General features: G+C 29.3%; 1 protein-coding gene across 3 annotated transcripts in view; it reads left to right on the top strand.

Annotated features, from left to right (window-relative positions):
* LOC143238700 (DNA-dependent protein kinase catalytic subunit-like) overlaps window positions 1–22,552 on the top strand; it is a 191,160-nt gene that overhangs the window by 167,155 nt on the left and 1,453 nt on the right. For 2 of the 3 annotated variants that reach the window (XM_076479155.1, XM_076479154.1), the window contains 14 exons: window positions 2,483–2,571; window positions 2,889–2,976; window positions 4,668–4,823; window positions 5,404–5,472; window positions 9,188–9,329; window positions 10,240–10,307; window positions 12,811–13,031; window positions 13,655–13,741; window positions 15,011–15,163; window positions 16,327–16,528; window positions 17,121–17,309; window positions 19,055–19,097; window positions 20,150–20,240; window positions 22,234–22,360. In XM_076479155.1, the coding sequence (XP_076335270.1) occupies window positions 2,483–2,571; window positions 2,889–2,976; window positions 4,668–4,823; window positions 5,404–5,472; window positions 9,188–9,329; window positions 10,240–10,307; window positions 12,811–13,031; window positions 13,655–13,741; window positions 15,011–15,163; window positions 16,327–16,528; window positions 17,121–17,309; window positions 19,055–19,097; window positions 20,150–20,240; window positions 22,234–22,360 (1,725 nt within the window). The remainder of the gene's footprint in view (window positions 1–2,482; window positions 2,572–2,888; window positions 2,977–4,667; window positions 4,824–5,403; window positions 5,473–9,187; window positions 9,330–10,239; window positions 10,308–12,810; window positions 13,032–13,654; window positions 13,742–15,010; window positions 15,164–16,326; window positions 16,529–17,120; window positions 17,310–19,054; window positions 19,098–20,149; window positions 20,241–22,233; window positions 22,361–22,552) is intronic. The other variant, XR_013020719.1, reaches the window with a different exon arrangement.

The following is a 22,552-nucleotide window of genomic DNA, read 5'->3' as shown; positions in this document are numbered from 1 at the left end:
AGACTTGCATCTGAGCAGCTCAAAGTAGTTCATAAATAATGTGATTTGAAAGTGTAGTACAAGTTCTACATTCCCCAAGTGATTTACAACTTATAATGTCATGAATAGTAGTAAGTAGATGTGGTTCAAAAAGTAATAAAACAATAAAATTTAAGTATAAATAGATGTTTACTGTTCAAAGTTTAAAGCTGTTTAGAATAAACAAGTGTAGTTTCATGTTATAGTTTGAAATCATTCTAGAAAGAAAAATGGGTAATTTAGATTTATTTCAATTTTTTTGGGGTGGTTACAAGGTCAGTCAAATTGACCAATTTTGTACAAATATAAGTTAGGGAAAATAACAAAATGTAAAGTTTTACTGAAAACAAACCTTTGGAATGTATTTAGGAGGTTTTTAAAATTACACAAATGAAGTTAGAGATTTTTGGTAGAAAGAAAAGTATTTTTAATATTAACACAAAGATCACAGACCAGTGAAAAAAAAATACTCAGTGTATTCATGAACGAATCTTTTTTAGTGTATTAAAATACTTCACTAAAAATATGATTTTTGTGTGAGTGAAAGACTTCTAACTTCTACTGAAAATCTGCCAAATTTTGTGAAGAGATATAGAAACAAGTTACATGGTCACTGAGATTGGCTGGGTCTGTGTTGAAACATTTAAGTGAGCTATTTTCTTTCATTATATATATAATTTAAGGAAAGCATAACAACCAGGATGTACTGTAGCTGAAAGATAGAACATACCTCTTGAGACCAATAACAAGTTTTGTATCAAATTATGGTGTAGAGTTGCTAGAGTAAAATAGTGTTACGTGTCTAAGAACTTAGTGGAGATAAAAAAAAAAAAAAGACAAAACAAGGACAACTTCAGATTTGGATAACATAGAGACACATCTCCTTACTTATCGTTTACTTTAATAACTTGAAATTAGCATAATAAAAAACAAGCTCACTTATTTTCAGTACTTCCTTCAGAAATTATATAAAAGTTAAATTTCCCAGATCTTTTATATTAAAATTACAGAAAAGATCTTCAGTTTCTGCAATTTCTAAAAATTAATTTCGATGTTAACATTGATATATCAGTCTTCATATGTGCTGAGTGGTCAATTTGAGAACAAATTTAGAAAAAAGAGAAATATCTCCTTTTGTGGAGAAAGTTCACAAGTAGAGTGGGGCTTCTTTCACTGACTGAAATGTTTCAAAGATCGGAATGTGAATGGAAAGAAGAATTGTTTTGAATACATATTTTTGTTGTTCAGTTATTATATAAATATTTTTAATGACAGCAGTCCATACATGCATGAATTTATTGTTAAATAAATTGGGTTGAACTGAATATCTCCCTTTTGATACTTTTTATGGTAGCATTCTTTTCTCAACTCAGTAAAATGACAAGGAACAGTAACATCCATGGAAAATACCCTCATGGCGACTTAGCAAACTTATGCCTCTGTTGTACTGGTTTCACCAGTTGCATCAAAACCCAAACATTTTTGCCAACAGTGCATTGCAGTCAGTCTCCTTTGCTTAAAAATAAACTTATTGCAATTTTTCTTATTGAAATAACATATGAAATGACAAAATACAATGGTAAACAGACCACAAGAGAATCATCTTTGATATATCTTATGAATCAAGACATTGGTTTAATAGTGACAGTTTTTTTTATACTTCACTATGTTTAGGAAATGTACTGTTGTTACTATGTCATAATAACCTTAATGTTTTGAAGACAAGTTCTTTTGAAGGATACTGATTCTTATTTTCTGCAGGACAGTCTTAAAAAAGTTATTTTCTACCAGGAAATGCATAATTTTCAACAGTAAAACATTTTGGTTTATTTGTAATTATTTTCTAAATGCATTTTTTTTTCCATATGTATGTTTTGTATTGGAATATTATTTTTACTTGTATTGTAGTCAGGTCCATATTTCTGTGTTTGTTTGTCTATGTTTCTGGTATGAATATATCGATCTGATAGATCAATTTACACAAAACCTTTACATTTGATGGGAAGTTATTATGGAACAGTTCATTGAAATTTAATAATGATATATATCTGAATCCAAATTTTGTATTACTCTGCAGCATTTTTTTTATAATGAAGATGTAGGAATTTTTTTTCAGTTTTGAGTTAATAACTGTGAAAAGTGTGATTGAATTTATAAGAAATTTCATGGACACATTAAGGTTGAGACTCCTCATAAAACTACTATAAATTATCATGATTATTCTGGAACTGAAATGGATTATCTCAGTTTTCAAAAGTAAAATCTAATATTATCCAATATAAATGCATGCAATCTTATAAAAGGGTGGCTAGGCAAGGGTGTGCAGTCTGAGTATATTTATTTGTTTTATAATGATGCTTTTGATATGCAATAAGTTTCTGTAAATAAATGGAATAAAAGTAATGCAGAAGATTTATCACTGTATATCTACATATTGTTTCAACATTTTCATTTCTTTTGCCAGGCTATAGTCTATCCCTTTAGGCTCAGTAGCAAAGGCTATGAGTTTGATAATTCAAATCTTGGGAAAAGGAACAAAGCTTTTGTGGAAAAGTAAGTTCTGAAAATTAATATAGCATTTCATAGAACTGAACTTTTATGATAAATAAATTAGTACAGGGAAATTACCATGTAAGATTGTTTTTAATGTACACAAATTTAGAATATTCTGTTTTTCCATGTTCATTTCTCTTCCTCTGATTTACAGGTACCTTGCAACTTTTCAATTCAATTACCTGTTTTATAATAAAATACTGACATACAATTTCAGTTTCAGGTAGAAGTTAATATAAACAGTTTGTTAAGTGATTTCTTTACCAGTATTGCTTGTTTTAATAATATTTTATTTTAAAATTTACTTTAATTTCAAGGATTGAGTCTTTGATGGGTGTTATACCCTTGGTGGATGACTTCATAAAAGCTCTTGGCCATCTAAGTGTTCCTGTTGGTGTTTTCAAGGTAGTAATATTTCTGTATCTATTTCCCTTGTTTTTTAATTATTGCTACAAAATAATATCAGTGAAGTTTATATATCTACAACTATTAATACAGTTGTCATTTATATATGTAAAAACGGCTGGTTTGGGTTGAGAAAATTGTTTATGTAGAGGAGTGAACAACGTTTCGACCTTCTTTGGTCATCGTCAGGTTGAAACGTTGTTTGCTCCTCTACATAAAATATTTTCTCAACCCAAACCAACCGTTTTTACGTATATATTTTTCTTTACAAGTGGATTTTCTCATCATCACTGACAGTTGTCATTTGCAAAATGTATGTCATGAAATCTTACTCTGTGTATGTTCAACTGTTGCATTTCACTATTTTATCGTATTTGTTCAATATGACCCAGGGACATTTTCAAATCCTAATTCATAAAATTTTATAACATCTAATTATTTATGAAAATATTCCAAGCCACCTCCAAATAAATTTATAAATTTTAGATAAAATACACCAGTAAAATTTCAAACCCATATCATTACTAGTGGTGCATATCTGTTATCACAGCTGATTAGGCCTACATTAAACATTTTTTATTCACACCAGTATATTGTTCATATTGTTGTTGTTTAGTTGATGACACGTGTGTTGTTTCATTCAACATTAAATATATTTCATTTACATCAGTATATTATTTATCATGTTGTGTAGTTGATGGTTTACGTAATGCTTGATCCAAAACGTTTAATAATGGCCGTTCAACCTCGTTTTAAAAAAATCACGTTAAAACTTTTCATGCATTCATCATGCTTTATTTAGATTTAATTACTGTATTGAATGGTATCATTTTAGTGTTAGGTGAAATGTGCTACTGTTGTATTAGTAAATTGATTTAATTTTATGACTTCAACACAAAAATTTGTTAAATAACCATCAAAGTTGTATCATTTAATCATAATAATTCATGCTGTATATATTTCTAGGTTTCATAAAAGTGTTTTTTAAATATCTTCACAACTTTAAATTAATCTTTTTTGCTTTATTGCTTTAATAATTAACAAAAAATTATCCATATGCTCTGGGATAAGTAGTTAAACATCAGTAGGTTAATTGTCTACTGTTAACAAACACATCCATATTGTTCTGATAATGTTTTTCTTGATTATTGACATATGCTATAGAGATTTTTACTGTTATGTGGTTCATAGGTTAATTTATTGTCATGATAATTTTGTTTTCATGATTATTAATAATATTCATATAGATAGGGATTATTGACTTATTCATAAGAAATAAGTCACAATCTTTCTGAATTTCAAAACATTTAAAACTTGACAACTAATGAAAGAACTTGTATCATCTGTACTTCCTGACAAACTGAAGAAAGATTCTGAATGTGTTTGTTCATATAAGTAATCTTTTTTTAATTTTTAATGCACAAGCAAAGTTTTATTTAATATTATGTTCTAAAATCATATTTCAGAAGTTTAGCATATATTAATAAATTCCCTCAAAGTGCTGTTAATACAAATGCAAAATGAAACACTCTTCACCATTTATTTGGTTTTTTTTTACTTTCTCTCTGAATCCAGTATCATTACAAAGGACCTTTTTAATGGATGTGGCTTTGCCTTTGGTTAATTGTTTGTACAAGTTTTATCTGTATTTTATAACTAAATTTTAACATAAAAATATTTAACTGTTTTAGGAAACTTGCCGTAATATTACTACTTTGAAGAAATTCAAGGAAAATGCAGAAAAAATCCAGAAAGAATTTCAAGAAATGTGGCAAGAACTTTTTGACACAGGTGATCAAAACAGTAGTGGACCTGGAATGGGATTAGTGTTTATTAACTTTGAACAGGTATGAGCAATCCCCTGATTTCTTTTAAATTTAAAATAATTATTGCTTATTTTTTTAAGTTTGTGATGGTTTATTTAATTTTGATTGGAATTTCTGATATTGCATAAGAATAAAAATGTGACTAAGTAACACTAGTGGTGTTCTTGTACAAATAAAAATAAATTCTTAATAAGAATAAGAAAAGCCATACAGGAATATTTTATTGTTTTGATGATAGTCCTATTTTATTATTTAAACAGAAGTATGCTTTACAGCCTACTACTAATATTTGTAGATCAAGACCTGTTGTTTTGCACTCTTTTTATACTTAAACAGTAGATACTTCTGATATTGCATATTCAAAGATAGCTGGCACAATTATGAACAGTATAACAGTATTTATCTTTCATTCTTTACTTCCATTTATAAAATAAAAATTATTAGAGAACCTTGAGCCCAATCTTCTGTATTTGTTCTAAAGGTTTTTTTAGTCTTAAAATTTCTTTTTATTGTAAGGATTTTGTTTATAAGCTTTTTTTAAACACCCTGAAAATATTTTCATGCTTATTTGATGAGAGGTTTCTCTTTTAATTCATTTCAGAAGTACAAAAAGAAGGTGGTTGACTTATGTGGACAGAATGGAAGCAAGATTCTGTCAATGAGCACAAAGGTATATTATAAACATCAATGGTTTAATAGCATATCATTTGTTTTTTATATCCATGGTTAGTAATTAATTACTCTTGTGAGTAATTGTGAGTAATACTGTACATTTACAGTATTTTCCCCTCTATACACTTACCTTACTTTCCTATATTCTATATTTATCTCACTTTCCTATATTCTATATTTATCTTACTTTCCTATATTCTATATTTATCTTATATTATACAATCTTCTTTCTCTAGTACACTGTATGTGTACCTTACTCTTATGTATTTATCTTACTCTAACATATTGTACACGTATCTTACTCTTGTATATTGTATATTTATCTTGGGTCGGCATGGCCAGGTGGTTAGGGTGCTTGACTCGCAATCTGCAGCTCATGGTTTTAAATCCTCAGCCCACCAAACCATGTGGGGGCATTACAATGTGACAGTCAATCTCATATTTATGGTAAAAGAGTAGCCTATAGTTCTAGGTATTGGTGATGACTAGCTGCCTTCCCTCTAGTCTTTTACTACTAAATTAGGGATTGCTATCACAGACAGCCCTCATGCAGCTTTGTGCAAAATTCAGAACAAACAAATTATTTTATTCTCTTATCTGTGCATTTGCCTGACTTTCCTATATTGTATATTTACCTTAATCTCCTGTATTGTGTACTTACCTTAATCTCCTGTATTGTGTACTTACCTTATTCTCCTGTATTGTGTATTTAGCTTAATCTCCTGTATTGTGTACTTACCTTATTCTCCTGCATTGTATATGTACCTTATTTTCCTGTATTGTGTACTTACCTTATTCTCCTTTACTGTATATGTAGCTTATTCTCCTGTATTGTGTACTTACCTTAATCTCCTGTATGGTTAGGGTGCTTGACTTTAATCTCCTGTATTTTTAAATCCTTACCTTAATCCCTGTATTGTGTATTACCTTATTCTCAGTCATTGTCACTATTCTTAATCTCCTGTATTGTGTACTTACCTTAATCTCCTGTATTGTGTACTTACTCTTCTATCTATATATCTACCTCACTCTTTAATACTTAATATTGTATACCTATAAATGTTAATTGCAGTTTTGAACATGCTAATTCCAGTAGTTATAGTGTATTATGCTTTTCAGATAATGTTTACAGATATTATTACTGTGCAAAAAAATAAGTTATGTTGTTCAAATTATTTTTTAATTCTCAAATGGGTGATTGTAATAATTACGGTGGAGCTACTGTCAGTAACATTTTATATCTAAGGAACTAAACTTTTCCATCACTTGTAATGTGATGTTGAAATAGCCTTTCAAACTGTTTATGATTTAAATAAAAAAAAACGAGGGATATATGGACAACACAAGTACAAGTGATGTAGATGTAACTGATACACGTGCTATTGAACTTAAGAATCCCTTCAAAGACTTTAACAAACAATCACCAACAACTGACACACACACACACACTGAATGGAAATTAATTCATGTTATATAGGGCATAATGAAAATCTACTCATTTTGTCCTGTAGAGAATAGATAACTGTATTAGATGAACTTGGAATTGACACTCTCTTTATAGAAAAAGATTACATTCATAAATCTAGTAGTTTGCTTTTAAGTGCTTCATACTTTGAAGTTTGTAATAATCACCAAACTAAAAAAGAAGAAACAGCTGCAAAAATATATTAAATTCGGACTTTAAAAACCTAACAAATGACAAATTACATTTGTTTCTCAGAAGTAGACATTTGCAGTGTCCCAAATTCTATGCTTTATATAAAGTTCATAAGGAAGACATTGTTTTTAATGCTAACAGCCCTTGCAAATGAATGTCATAACTGATTGAAAAGATGTTAATACAGGTATTACAGTTCATTACTGAATTATTCTACTTTATTCCTTGATAATTTATACAACAATTTCCAAAATACTATTCCTTACAGAAGTATTTTGTTGACTTTATATGTTAGATAATTCTATAGCATACCAGAACAGAAAAAATTTAAAATTTATAGAATTTTAAAATTTTTTGATTCTCATAAATAACTATTTTAGTTTGAAATCTGAAAATCTTCATGATTAAAATTCAACCCTTGATCTTGGTTTAACTGATGTATAAAACATATTTTGATTCTCATAAATAACTATTTTAGGTTTGAAATCAACTACCTCATAACTTTGCTTTACTCTGCTAATCATCTTCATGCACGTTCTAGGATCAGAGGCTTTACATATGATGCTCCTCTACAAATAAATAGTTTGTCTTTGTTACAATGATGCTGTTTTTGGTGTTTGGAATCATTCTTCTGTAGAACTAAATAATTTGTAAAATCATGTGAACCAAAACCTTCAGTTTATCTTTGAACAATCAGTACGTTAGCTTCTCTTTTTCAATAATGATTAAAATCAAAGATGACAAGCCGGTTACTTCCTCACCTGTATGTTAAAGGAAACAGTGGGATCTGTTTCAACTATAATTCTTCACACCATCCTGTAGTAAAACAATCTGTTGCTCTGTCACAAAATTTGAGGGTTGTATGCCCCATCTGTGACTCTTCAAATTTTTAAAAAAGTGCTAATGTCAGGTAACTGTCAGGTAACCATTAACCCAGTAAGACTTTACTGAGGAAAACTAAACATAATCACACTGGACCAATGAATGAAAAGAAAAAACGTGAGTAAGATATCAACTTTATTTTTACCCTATATATTCTATTCTATTATCAGTATCATTCAGAAAACATTAATATTTGTAAGACATTAAGATCTAAACTTAAAATAATTCACGTGATGTTTACGCTCAAGTCACCTAAGTGTTCTATCCTCAGTTGTATACATCTGCTTGACAGGTCTTTAATGTAAGTGCATAATATGCAGTGGTATCTACCAATTAACTGGCAAAATGTGTAACAACATTTAAATTGTAGACTATATATGGTATAAAAGAAGGCTGTATTGCCCTGTCTGGTTTACTTTTTAGTCAATGGCATGACCATAGTAACACACAAAATGATAACCCTTTTTTTTATACAAAAATTCTTTAAAAGGCAAAAAACCTAGTTAATGGTCTTATTACGTAAGATTTATTTATAACCACTATTGAACATCAAAGCCAGTTGAATTGTTCCTGATTTAGAAACTGGGAATACAAACCTGTTTAACTGTCCAAACTATTTAATTATCGTATAGGATAATTATGTACACGTATTTATAATTGTCCTTACAACCAAAATTTATCACTCACATTGTTTGCTTTTTTATACTGACATTTGAAATATTTAACATATTGTAATAATAATAATATATTTTAATAATATCTGCTAACTGAAAAATATTATGCCTGTAAATGATTTCATTTCCTGATATTTTGTTTAATTTTGTACATAAATATTTGACTGTAAATCTTCATATAATCAACATATTTCTGTAATATTAATGTTTAAATAAGTGAGCTTTTCAGGTCCATCATGATAATGTATGTATGGGCTGGGAATTGGATATTGATTAATTATTTGAATGTATTTACATACCTTTAATTTCACAAACAAACATACTTGATGCTTTTATTTAGTCGTGTGTTAACTTTTCCAATTCCATAAAGTATATTAAAAAAAATATGCATTTCAGAAGTTATCATTTTAATATCTATTCATACTGTATTAGTGCCTGTAATTTACTTTATTGTTTAATTTTAACCCAAGTATTTAACTAATAAATCATATCTTCTGTAGGATTTTTTTGAAAAATCAAACTGTTTGGTTGAAGAAATGAAAAAAACTTGCTTGAATGTGGGTAGTGTCAGATTGAAGGACATATCGCTGTGGTTGAGTGATTTTCATCCTTTCAAGTACCAAGATGAACTTGAAATCCCAGGTACAAAACATGAGTTTACAAGTATTTGGAGAATTGCTCATATAGATGTATTGACAACATATATTTATTTAGATACACACACTCATGATGACAAAGTAATGGAGTTTTGATGCACTGTGAATATTTGTTTTTTCTTAGTATTGGAGATAGTTGAATCATGCAATAAAGTGTTCTATATCCACATAACAGGTAAAAGACATTTTGAACACAACTATTTTATGAAACTCTTTGTAGCAGTAAATTTAAACAGTTGTGGCAGGAAATCACTGTCTTATTTTCTCTCTGAATTGTCACGATAGATATTAACATCAGAAAATAGATATTGTTGAGATAATTTCTTTTGGGTCACCCTTTTTGTGCAAGTGCAAATGTTGTAGTAATTCCTGCAACAAAAGAGTCAAAGTTTGCATATTTTGTAGCTGAACCAAAAGTAACATAATTTTTGGTCTGTATAGTTCTGTTGTTCAATGTCACAGTGTCAAGAAGTATCAGAAAAATACAGTTTTATGAGCTCTGAATTTGGCAAAGTTCTCAGTTCTCAGGAAGGTATGCATAAAACATTTCATTTAAAATATTAACTGAACTATTTTTGGTATAATATTAAAATAGTGATTCATTTTGAGATATATTAAAACAATAAATTACTTTAAAACCACATTTACCCGTCCCCTCGTTTTTTGGTGAAAACGTTTTTTAGTCATTCTGAAATGCCACGTAGGTGTAAGATTTCTTAATCATGTACTGTATTCTAATAAAAAGTTAAGTTGTATCATTTCTCATTAACAATATTTTTGTCATCCATAAGTTATAATTCAATCACATTTCAGGTTTCTGTATATAGAAACAAAACTATATAAAGTTGTTTTTCAAATGTAATATTTTATCAACTCAGTTACATTTATTTATTTAGGTCAGTATACTGGGACATCAAAGCCCATACCAGAGTATCATGTGAAAGTGTATGGATTTGATCAGGGTGTAAGTATATATTTGTTTTTATATTCATGTAAATTAATATTGTTTTTAGTATTATTCATGTTATTTTGTTTACAAATACAAGTGTATATTGTTCCAACAAAGCAAGTTAATTGTTCCTACTGATCACATAAATTTATTTCAGCGTGTGAGCTGTTCGTTTGCAGACAGCTTTTTTGTTTCGTTTCAAAAAGATAACCTTCCAAAGCTACATATTAACATGTGACACCAAAGGAAACTCTAAGAATTACAAAATCAAAGTCATTACAATAAAAATCATGCTGAGATTTAGAGATAAATCAGATTATCTATATGTACATATGAGAGCTTAAAAACTACAAACTCAGCCAGAGTTGCTTTAACGCTCTGAACGTGGGAAGTTCAAAATGTGTAGATTTTTACAGAATTACATTGAAACTTTAATGTGTGTTTCTAAACTCAGTATTAAAACATAGTTATTAGTTCAAGCTTTGTTATTATCTATAAGTTTTAATTTCAAAAGGAAATATTTAAATGGTTAATCATCATTTGTTTGTACCATGTCAAACTTGTTTGTTCTCATTTGTCCGTTTTCAGGTTTCTCATCATACCTATATGATTTGCTGCATTTAATATAAATTGTAAATTTATAATATAAACATTACTAAGACATATTCTTATTACTTAGTTTTCTATCTCTTTGATTTACAGGGATATAAACCAGCAAGTCAGTCATATGTTGTGCCATCCTTTCATATTTCAGAATATATCAGTAATTCTCTTTGGCATTTCCTCTTAGATTATTTATTAGCCAAATGAGAGGGGATTTTTATTTACTGATTTCCATATAATGATAACTCATTCTGAGGACGGTGTTTAAATTATGCAACCTACATGCTCATTGTTACTGACTTACTAACTAAGAAATAAATGGCTTAAAAGATTTGCTTGCCTATTTAACAAGTTAGTTAAATTATGATTATGCTTTATGCATGGTGTTGTTTTATGTTCTTAGTTGCATATTTTGAAATAAATAAAAATTATTTTGTTTATTGCCATCAGGTTTACAAAAAAAAAGTAGAATTAAGTTTTGTTGGGGGCTAAACATGACACCAGGTGTAAGTACTAAATTTCTTGGTTTTCAAGTTCATTTTATTTATTGTTATAGAACTAACTAGAATGTAAAAATTAGAAACTCAAAGGCTAACTAATAAAACTTAAAACATTTCTCACCAAGGTCTGCTTTTGAGATGCACATGCATTACATAATTCAATGCTTGTAACTTTAGCTATGCATACAGTTGTTGGTTTTTTTTTAAAGCTTGTAATTTGGGTTTAGTTGTTAGGCTTAGTTTATGAAACAGCAAAACATTAAAAACGTGTAGATTGTTTTGAGCCCAAAGCTATTTGGTGTAAATAATTGTAATTTTCTGTTACAAGCTGCAGTTATTATAGAACAAAAAAGGGAAAATCAGAATTTTTTGTATGTGGTTGTTACAGGATTAGTGAAATAAACCAAGTCTGTATAGTATTAGGATAGACAAAATAAGAGACGAAACATAACGTTTTACTGAAAAACATTATTTAAGAGGTTCTAGAAGTTATGCAAATGAAATATGAAAACTGTGAGATAAAAAGTATTTTTAATTTTAACATGAAAAAATCACCTTGCATTCAGGCTAGACAGGATCTGAGCCATACTCCGACTATAAATTCACAGATGAAACGTCAGTAAAAATATCTTATGGAAAAAATCTGATTTTTAAGCTTACTAAAAGCTTGACAAATTTCATGAACATACACTTAGTATATTAGAAGTTATGATATTTATATTTTATTGTACTTGGTAGTAGCAATACAGAGTTAAAATGCAGTGTTTAATTAAAAGAAACCTCTGGTCATTTGCCAAACACTAAACGAAGCTGAGGGTTATGGTAATTGTTTTTACTTATTTTTTTAAATTATGTTATTATAGTTTAATTTTTACAAAAATATTTTTTAATTTATAATCTACTTTCTGTGTGTGTGTGTCAGATATGTTGTTTTTTTCACATCATCTGACATAAATATTGGTTGTTTGATGACTGTCCATGTGCTAGGTCAGACTTTCACTGACACAAACAGCAGTCATGGTGTGAATTTATTTCTTGGTGAAAACATATATCTAATAATTACATTTTCTGCTTGAGTGTGAGTACATCTTATAAAACAACAGTTATTCCTTTTGTACCATGTTTCATACGATGTGCTATTTAAGCACATAATAGCAAATTTGTACAATGTCCTTTGACAGTATGTTCTTGTACTTTCAACAGAAGAAGAGAGAGTATTATGCATATGCAAGAATCAAGAGTTGTACAAGAAAACAAATTACCCACCAAATAAAGTTTCTGTTATTGTAATAGAGTTGTAAACACAGCAGATTGGAATTTCTTGCCTATCATATGCCCTTATAGAATTTTAGACTAATTATGATATTTCTAGTTTTCAGGATGTGATTTTAGTCCTTGATTCAAATATTTTACAGATAAGAATTCTAAATTCCATCACCAGGCCACGAACACTCACAATCCGTGGAAATGATGAAAAAGAGTATCGATGTCTGGTCAAAGCACAAGAAGATCTTCGCCAGGACAACAGGATAGAACATTTGTTCTCTGTGATGAATGATATTTATGCAAATGATCCTGCATGTTCATGTCGCCATCTAAGCCTAGCCACATATAAAGTCATTCCATTAACTACCAGGTAAATAAACATCAGACTTACATATATGCTTAGATACATAGACCAATAACCTTTTTTACCTCATTAATTTTTATATATTGCATATAATCCTAAATAAAGAAATATTCTTAAATAAATTGAAAGCATAATTTTGTTGAAGTGATCCATCGTTGTGTACATTCTTTGTTCTTTTTCAATTCATTTTGATAAATCATTTTTGTTTATCTTGTTATTAGGTGATTTTTTTATTTTATTAAAGGATACAAAATTAATATTTCTTATGTTAAAGATATTCTTCAATTTGTAAGTTTTGTTAATATGTAGAATTATTACACAAGTTGTTTTCTACATTAATACTTTTATTTGCAAGGTTTCAGCCCCCTTACCAGAACCTTCATTGGGCAACACTAATACTTGTGTTTTATATAAAGCTTATATAAAAGAAAAGTATTTTGACATAGAGAACAGTCTGTGTATAACTCCACATGTTAATTTACCTACATTATGAGTCTTAAAACACAGTTTTGGTAATATGTTAATTTTAGTATAAAGTAAGCTGTGTTTTTCTAAAGTGAGTTTTTATACTTGATTAACATTTAACATTAATTAAAGGAGGAAAAAAATTATATTTTCTCACTCTTCAGACTTGGGCTGATTGAATGGGTTGACAATACAGTTGTGCTGAACCAGTTCTTAGAAGATATTTACACAAACAACGACAAGGAAAGAATGTAAGAATTAAACATGATGCGTGATCAACACGTTTATTTATAATATTAAAATATTTGTTGTTAACTCATAAAGGTTTAGAGGGACAAACAGGAACTTGTTAACCCTTCAAAGATGTTCCTTCTAGCTTCCAACTGTAACCACCCTTATTACTCGTGTATTCGTTCAGTCTATTCTTGAACTCGGTTAAATGTTCTGCCTCCACCACCTTTGAAGGCAGCTTATTTTAAAAGCCAGTGACCCTAGTTGTAAAGTAATACTGTCTAAACTGTAGACAACTCTACACTGCCAACATTTGAATTGTTGTGTTGTTTTCATTACTAAACACAAAATGTAATGAATCTGTCAGAACCGTTAATAATCTTAAACACCTCAACATCAAATCCACTCTGAACCTTCTCCTTTCCAAAGAAAACAAATTTAGAGATTTTAGTTTCTCCTTGAAGAACAATCCCACCATCCCAAATATTGTAATTATATTCAACAAAATTTCCAGAGTTGATGTAAAGTTTCATTAAAAAGTGTGTTTGTGCCTAAACACACCAGCAGATTTTTGTTTGCAGAAGAATGAATTTATAGATATAGTAGAAAATATTCAATCCCATTCTTAGAAATGAAGTTTTTACCTGATATTCCTGTCGTTCAACAGTAAGTCTGGGGACTTATAATGCAAAAAAGTGGATTTCAACACTCATTGTGGGTGCAGCACTGATAGACCATTGTTTAGCTTTTGCAACAAACAAAAACCTGATCCCCCTGTTGTTTTGTAGTAAATTGGATAATAATGAAATTATTTAAAGTGCTGCATGTAACTGTAAAGTTCTGTAATTGTAGTATAGTACCACAAAGATTGTTCGACAGGATTTTGACTGTATCGTTATAGTAAAATTAAATGGTTTAACTTTTCTACCTGCTGGGTCTCCAATTAACACTTTGATTTTAATATTTTACTGATTTTAAAGGTGAAAATGATAAAATTATGATTTAATGAATCTGTATATTATTACACCACTTGTTTTAACTTTTTGTAAGACTTATGGCACAATTTTTAATTAAAGATTTAATTTTGATAGATCAAGAAGTCTATCTAACTACTCATTACTAATTTATTTGTTCTTAAAAACAAATTTTCATTTTTCTCAGAAATTTTTGTTCTACAAATAACAATTATAATGGTGGAGATGGTTTTACATGAGTATATGTATATTTTAGCTGATACAGTTGTGCACATTGATTGACATGTATATTTGTAAGTGCTTTCAATTTTCCAGCAAGCAGGCTGAAAAAAGGTTTCACAATTACATGAAACCATTGAACAAATCGGCTTCTGAAGTAAGCAGAAATGCTTACAGAAAACTTGGAAGGAAGGAGACACTTAAAGCATTTCAAGAAGTGGTGGACATTGTTCCAAATGATATAATGAAGTAATTATTACTACCATAATTGTCTTTTAAATATAAAATAGTATATTTTTCATTTCATATAAATCATTCATTGGTATAACATGTATTTATTTACATTATAGCAATATTTATGTAAGAATATGTTGATGAAAATAATGACATATTTATATATATACTGCTTAACAGTAAACAGACTCGTCACAGATTCAGTCCCAAGTGAAGTATTTTATTATTCTGTATGTTTTAATACATTTTTGAATTATTTAAATTGGTCACTGTTTTATACAGATATATTTTGACAAAAACATTATTGCATTAACAAGTACCAGGATGATGCAAGTCTTAGTAAAAACTGCAAAATATATTAAATAGAAAAAAATATTTTCAATAAAAATTTTCTTCGTGTTTGTTGTTCTTTAGTACTCGTGTGTACTTTGCATTATTAGCAATTCCATCTTATCAATTGAGCAGAAAAAAAGCCCTTTGGTTCTCTTAAGACTCTTCAAAATTTGAAAATACTTTTGTGGTTTTTAAATCTCCATTTCCATAAATTGTTCTCAATTAGAGCTCAAATTATAAACTACTTAACAAGAGTGAACTCCTTGAAGATAATGAAAGAAAGAGTGTGTTATACTGGTGTGCTCATATATAAAGCATGGCATGAATTGTAATTATCTAATGTATGAGTATCTAAATAGTTAACATTAACTTTAATTTTACATAAACTAAACATTAAGAGTGAATTAAAAATTAACTTTACTATTGTTTGGTAGAGATGCTATTTTTGCACTGTGAGACTCGGTATAATTGTATCTCTACTCTCATTTCTCCATTGAGGCCAAATCATTAATCAAAGTCTTACTCCTGAGAGTGTCCAGCGATGTGTATTATTTTATTAACATAGATTAAGAAATTTGTATTTATTTTAGTAATGGGAATGATATTCTTCATTAAAAACCTTAGTTTTTCCACAATAAGCATGATGTCTTGTGACAATGTGATTTAATTTGCGTGTTTATTTGGTTGAAGCTTCTCTATAGAGTTGTCGTTTTTCTTTTAATCCTTGAAAATTAATTTTTCTATGTGCTATTTATAAAATATAATTTGTATTTTATTTAAAACTAACATTTTAGGATGATTTAAAGGTTTCCCAAGATTACACCGTATTACTGTTTGTATTTCAGACGTGGTTTTATGAAGCTTAGTTCCTGCCCTGAGGCTTTCTTCACTTTGAGATCTCAGTTTGTAATATCTCATGCTGTACTGTCAATATCTCAGTGGCTTTTAGGAATTGGTGATCGTCATCTTGGTAATTTTCTGATCAAGACAGACACTGGGAAAGAGCTAGGCATTGATTTTGGCCATGCTTTTGGGTCAGCAACTCAGGTAATTATAAATATAGGACACATTTTTAATTGTTGTTAAAGTTTTCCAAAACAGTTCTTGTTAACATAATTTTGATATATAAATAATGTCTTTATCATCAATACTCAGTATTGCCCAAAAGACCTCATTGACAGAAGTTGTAGAATACATAATTTGTTTGGCATATTATTATGTTATTTTGCACTTTAACTCATAAATTCTTAGGCTTACGGAAAAGCTACTTAAAGGATCCATATTCATCTTCTATTATGGATGTTTCCTAACTTAAGTGACAGAACTCTCTTAACATTAATGATGAAGATTCTTTAAAAGTTTAACATGTAAGAACTTTTCGTATTTCGCTGTCTAAAATTAAGTTGTTCCATTTGAAATGCATACATATGCTGTAAATAAATTGTGTAAAACAGTTTCAGTAAAATACTTCTGTAATTTTCAGTAGATGTATGTAAGAAGGAAATAAGATCTTTGAGGATGATCAAAACATTGATTCAGTGATTTACTGTTTTGGAATTTCTAAAAATTGCTAACTTAGAACCTGCTATATTTAAGCTTTCCAAAAACATATATGAGTGACAATGATTTTTATTACCAGTTCTTGCCTGTGCCAGAACTAGTACCTTTCCGACTGACACCTCAGTATTTAAATCTAATGCTGCCTCTGAAAGAAAAGGGATTGTACGAGGCCACCATGATCCATGCTTTGAAAGCTTTGCAGAAGAATCGTGACTTGCTTCTGAATTTCATGGATGTATTCATTAAGGAACCGACCCTGGATTGGAAAGTAAGAACATTTAAATCTTTTCATGTCAACTTTTACGCATTTGAGTACCCTAGGTGAAAGACTGCCCATTAAGTTTTCATCATACAAGCTGGGATCATGTAATGACTGATTTTAAAAACTTAGTAAAATTTGGCAAAAGTCTTGGATTTTAGATGTCTGTGATGAATGATTACAGTAACTTGGAAGAGAAAGTCATGCATGTCTTCTTTGTTACTAAACTTGATAAAGTAGCAAGTTTTGAGCCCTAATTGAGCAGAAAAGTTGGAATAACTTTGTAGTCTCATAAAAGAAGAGATTGTACTGGTGACGAATTTGATTATTTAATTCTCCTTGAGTTGCATATAACATATCAAAATAATTCCAAAATCCAAGTTTTAAATATCAGACAAAGGTCAAATCTCTATTTCTTTTACGAAATTACTTGATTCTAACTGTAAACTAAATATTTGTGATGGCTAGAAGGTCACTTGTTAAGAAAGGCAATGGATGAAATAGATCAGATAGAGATCATGTTCACTAATTTATCATTTTATTTAGTTATTTAGCTGAAATGAAAATATTTTAAGACCATAGGAGTAACAATATTATGCTGTTATAATGCTGTTCTTTGCTGTTAAAATTAATCAGGTGTTATTTTACAATATGGTGCACTGTAGATGATACAGTTAGTGGTTAACCCTCAAATTACCAGTTATTGACAAGATTCACATTGTATACACTGAATGACCTTATATATTTTTGTCTCTTACAATGCAAAGAAATGGCTAAAAATGTTGGATAAAAAATAACTTGTTTACTCTGGATAAATATACAGTTTATTAGATAAGATTTTGGATAAAAAATTAAGGTTTTGAAGGTCTTTCTTGCTTAACAATTTTAATAAGTTAGTGTAGAAAGATTAAAAATTTAGGAGTTTAAAATTTAAGAACTGGATAGCTTTCTGTTAATTCAGAACTTACCAACTTGTTTATATACGTTCTCTAGTAGTGTAGTCCATGCTGAGTAACCTTATGTGTTTAACTGTTTCAAAACTCATGGCAAAGAACTGACTAAAATATCAGATAAAATAACTGTATTTTCATAGCAAAAAAAAACAACAAGAAAACCAAACAGTAATTAGAGTGATTAATTTCACTAGTTGTGATGTAGTTCTTGTGGCTCGTATCTTATCAGGGACCTTTTCTGCAATGAAGCTATGGACTTACAATTATTTTAGTACATAAGTAATTTAGAAAACAGTATTTAAAAAGCGGGTGGAGTGCATGAATACCTCATTTGTAATTCTAGAGTTTAAAAAGCTGTTCATTTCAAGTATTTTCCAAAACAAAAAAGCAGGCTTACTTTTTGATGACTTGCCAAGAAAGCTTACCTACCGATACCTTGTGATGCAAATAAAATTCATGGATTCTATTTATTGCTGCAGTTAAGTTACAAAGGTGGCTAACACGGCACAAATGCTCTAAATTTTTTTTATGTTAGAGAAGTAGCACTTGTGTTTTATTCCATTTGACTGCATTAAATATGAGACTTTTATTTTTATTTTCATATTTCTAGAACAAATACATAAGGATTATTCAATGCACCATGCTAGAAAATGAATAATAATAATTTTGTATTATCTGTTATTTTACTTTTGACCTTCTCTAGATAACTTTACCTTTTTTTTGTTATCTTTCAGTTGACTAATTACATAATTTATTTCAATACTTTGTGTACAAGTTCATTATATCTCTCTTGTCTTTTAGAACTGGGCACAAAAACAAAGAAATGAGGGAAAGGCAAGTGAAGGTAAATTTTGTATAGTAGATATATTTATTGAAAGTTTAAAATGAATACAAATATTTTTTAACTTGTTAAATGTTATTGGTTGCAGTATCTAAGTCTTAAATGTGTAAGTTGCAGGTTCTATGGATCTCACTAGGAGTTCACAGGCCAGTTTCAGGGGTCTTTGAGATATTAGCTATTCCATAGCTAGAAAATCTGTGATGTAGTGCTACAGAAATTACAGATAAAAGGTGGTTGTTGTCCATGGCAAAATAAAAATTTATGAATGAAATGCATGGCTTCATGCTCTATACAAAGTTCACAGTTGGTCATTATTGTTGTCAACCTTCGAAATTCCATATATTGTTATTCTAAAAGTAATTAAAGGTTTGCAGTTGTCTATTTCAAAACTTGTTTGTATTTGTTAACAAGCAAATACCAGTTTGCTGTTTAGATTTATTTCCACTGCTAAATTTGTAAAATTTAGTTGCTTTGGTTAAATGAAATTATTGGTAAATAGGTAAGATTAATTTTAAGTTTTGAAAAAGTGAGTCACAATATTGTATGACAACAACATTAAAATGGTAAAGTCTTTATAATTGGTTGCAATTTATGAAAAAAAACATAATTATTTAACACACAATCTAATCAGTTGTCCTCCATACAAAAAAAATAACCTTATAATTTATTTCCTCACCATTAAATAACTTCCACCTGAATCATTAAGTAGTTTGGCATCTCTATAACTTTACACACCATACTTCAGGTGTATTCCATTTTTACTACGTTTATGTGTTGTTAGGTTTTTTTTGTATGTAATGGCTGGTTGTGTAGAAGACAATGTGCAGAACTTGATCAAAAATCGATGGATTTAATAGATACAAATAATACTCCCAAATTAGGTTGTAGCTGTGAATCTTAAACATCTTATCTCTTTAGTACATGTATAATTGTTTTTAAATTACTCATCAAATGAACTGTTCACTTTTTTGTAAAATTAAGTTGCTAAACAAATGTGGCATGTATATACTTTTCATTTATTGATCTTAAATATCTGTACTAATTCTGTTGCTTAGATGCGGATCATGACACACAGTGGTACCCCAAGCAACGGGTCCAGTTTGCCTATCAGAAGTTACAGGGAATCAATCCTTGCTACATAACCATGTTAGTCAGCAGAAATTTGTCACTTATGTGGTTAAAAACGTTTAGATCAACTTAGGCTACATAACTAACTAGTGTAGAAGTTTTGTTGTGTATACAGCTAAAAGTTATTGTACATAACTCCTTTCACGTAATGCATCCCACTACGTTCTTGTGTATACATGGTTGTGTAACTGTTTAATATGGCAAATGGTTCTGTTAGATGTATGAATACATTTGTTTAGACAATCCCACTGTAGAACTTTATATATATATATATATGTGAAATTGAAAGGACAATCTGTGAAATAAAGGCATAGCATATTTCTTGATTGTCCATACCATTTACTGTGGATTGCAGTTTCATCTATTCATGGCTCATCAGCAAACCTTTGGTCAGCGAACCAAAGAATTACAGTTAGGCTTTTTGTATTATTGACGTGTGTAATATTTATGGCTTTTTTTTTTGTAGTATTTCATTCATCACACAGTAACCTAAATAATATTATTATGACATTGTACCTAATTTATTATTAAATATACAACAGATGAAAGGAAAAGATTCAAATTCCTTCTTCACTGTATTTAAGAACTAGAAGAATCTTGTGATTTGCTAACAGAGGTTTACTTTTCTTCTGTTACTAAAGTCTTCTTCAAAAGTGGCTGAGCAACTTAAAAACCTTCGTGAAGGAAGATAACAGATGAATTAGGCTTAATGTCATAACATTATTCATATACTTAAGTTAGATTACTATATGGTGAATTAAAAAAGACTAAAAACAAAACACTTGTCCTAGAACTTTGTATTCAGAGAATTGTCGTGAAAACCAAGTTAAACATTATGAAACTTTACATTATAGGACTTTCTAGGACAAAATTCTCCTTATGAGAGCTAGCAAAGCAAGATATTTTAGCATTTAGAACAAAGATATCTGTCAAAACTATAAAGGGATGGCATGTTTCCAGTTGAGAAAAAATTCAGGCTAATCCACAAGTGGCTATTAGTTGCATATTGTCAGCAGATTTAAGCCAAGAATACAATGATTCACTGCATCTAAAACAGAAGCCTTGCTAAGAACTGTAAATATAATAATTCACAAGGATATAGGTTTACAAAACCTATTCACAATATTCTCTTAAATCATATAGAGAAAAGACTAACTGTTAAAAGCTGTATAAGCACTACCTAGTATGTTAGGAGAATATGAAATTTCAGGAATGTTACAGAACACTTGCAAATGTTTTTAACAAGAGGTTAATGGTCACTGAAAATAATAACTATTCAATATCAATAAACTTTGCATACTATATTGTAATGAAATATGAACTTAGTATGAACTGCATACCAATAAAGCATGATCCCATTGAGAAAAATCATACAGCCAAATGGTCAAGTTAACAGGGAAATACAAATAAGGATTCATAACACAATATCTGTAGACATCTTACACTGACCTCTGTGACTTTAAATGATGCCATCCACATGTACAATTGATGGATTGTGGAGAGTATATAAAGATTATAGGGGGCAACATTCACATGTGCATTTTTATGCAAAAGTCTCTAACACTATAATTTGTTATAAAACTAAAGTCCATAATCTGTACCTTTGGTAATAGGGTTGTAATCCCAAGACACTTATTCTTCTATTGTTACTGTAGTTCTTGAACAATCTTCTGTATGTGTGAATGAAACAATGCTTTTTGTTATTTTTTTTAACATGCATTTGTCAAGTTATTAAATATAATAAGAACTGTTTTATTTCATAATCCATAACTTAAAAAGTTTTAGGTATTAAGCCTAAAACCATTGTTGCTTAAACATTTTTAAATTCAAATATTGAAAAGCCAATATTTTATCACATGAACAGTATTTCAGTATTATAATGTAATAAGATTTATCTCAGGCTTTATCTTTTAGTTCAAACTAAGTTTACATTCCAATGTATCCCCAATAACAATGTTGATGATGTTGATCTCTCCAGCAATCATGTTTTTTACACTTTTGTCTGTTTTAGGGAAGAACTTACCCTTGGACATTCTAAAAGTGACGTTTTCAGTAAGATTAGGTTAACCTGTCTTGGAGACAAAGAAGACAATATTCGAGCAAAGTTACCAAAAGCTGGCCTTACCATAGAGCAACAGGTTAGATGTTGTCATTTATTTGGAATACTCTTTCTCCATCTTAAGAAATATTGACAATAATCTATCCATATCTTAAGTTAAAGGCAAATTACAATTTTTTTAGAAATAAAAGATATTAAAATTTAAAGATAAAAGAATATGGAGTTAACATCCTTATATTATATTGAAAAGATATGTAAGTAGTAGAGCTTA

Source organism: Tachypleus tridentatus, chromosome 13 (genome assembly GCF_004210375.1).
Source record: "Tachypleus tridentatus isolate NWPU-2018 chromosome 13, ASM421037v1, whole genome shotgun sequence".
NCBI lineage: Eukaryota > Metazoa > Arthropoda > Merostomata > Xiphosura > Limulidae > Tachypleus > Tachypleus tridentatus.
Note: the sequence above shows the minus strand (reverse complement) of the source record. Positions and strands in the feature narration are given on the sequence as shown.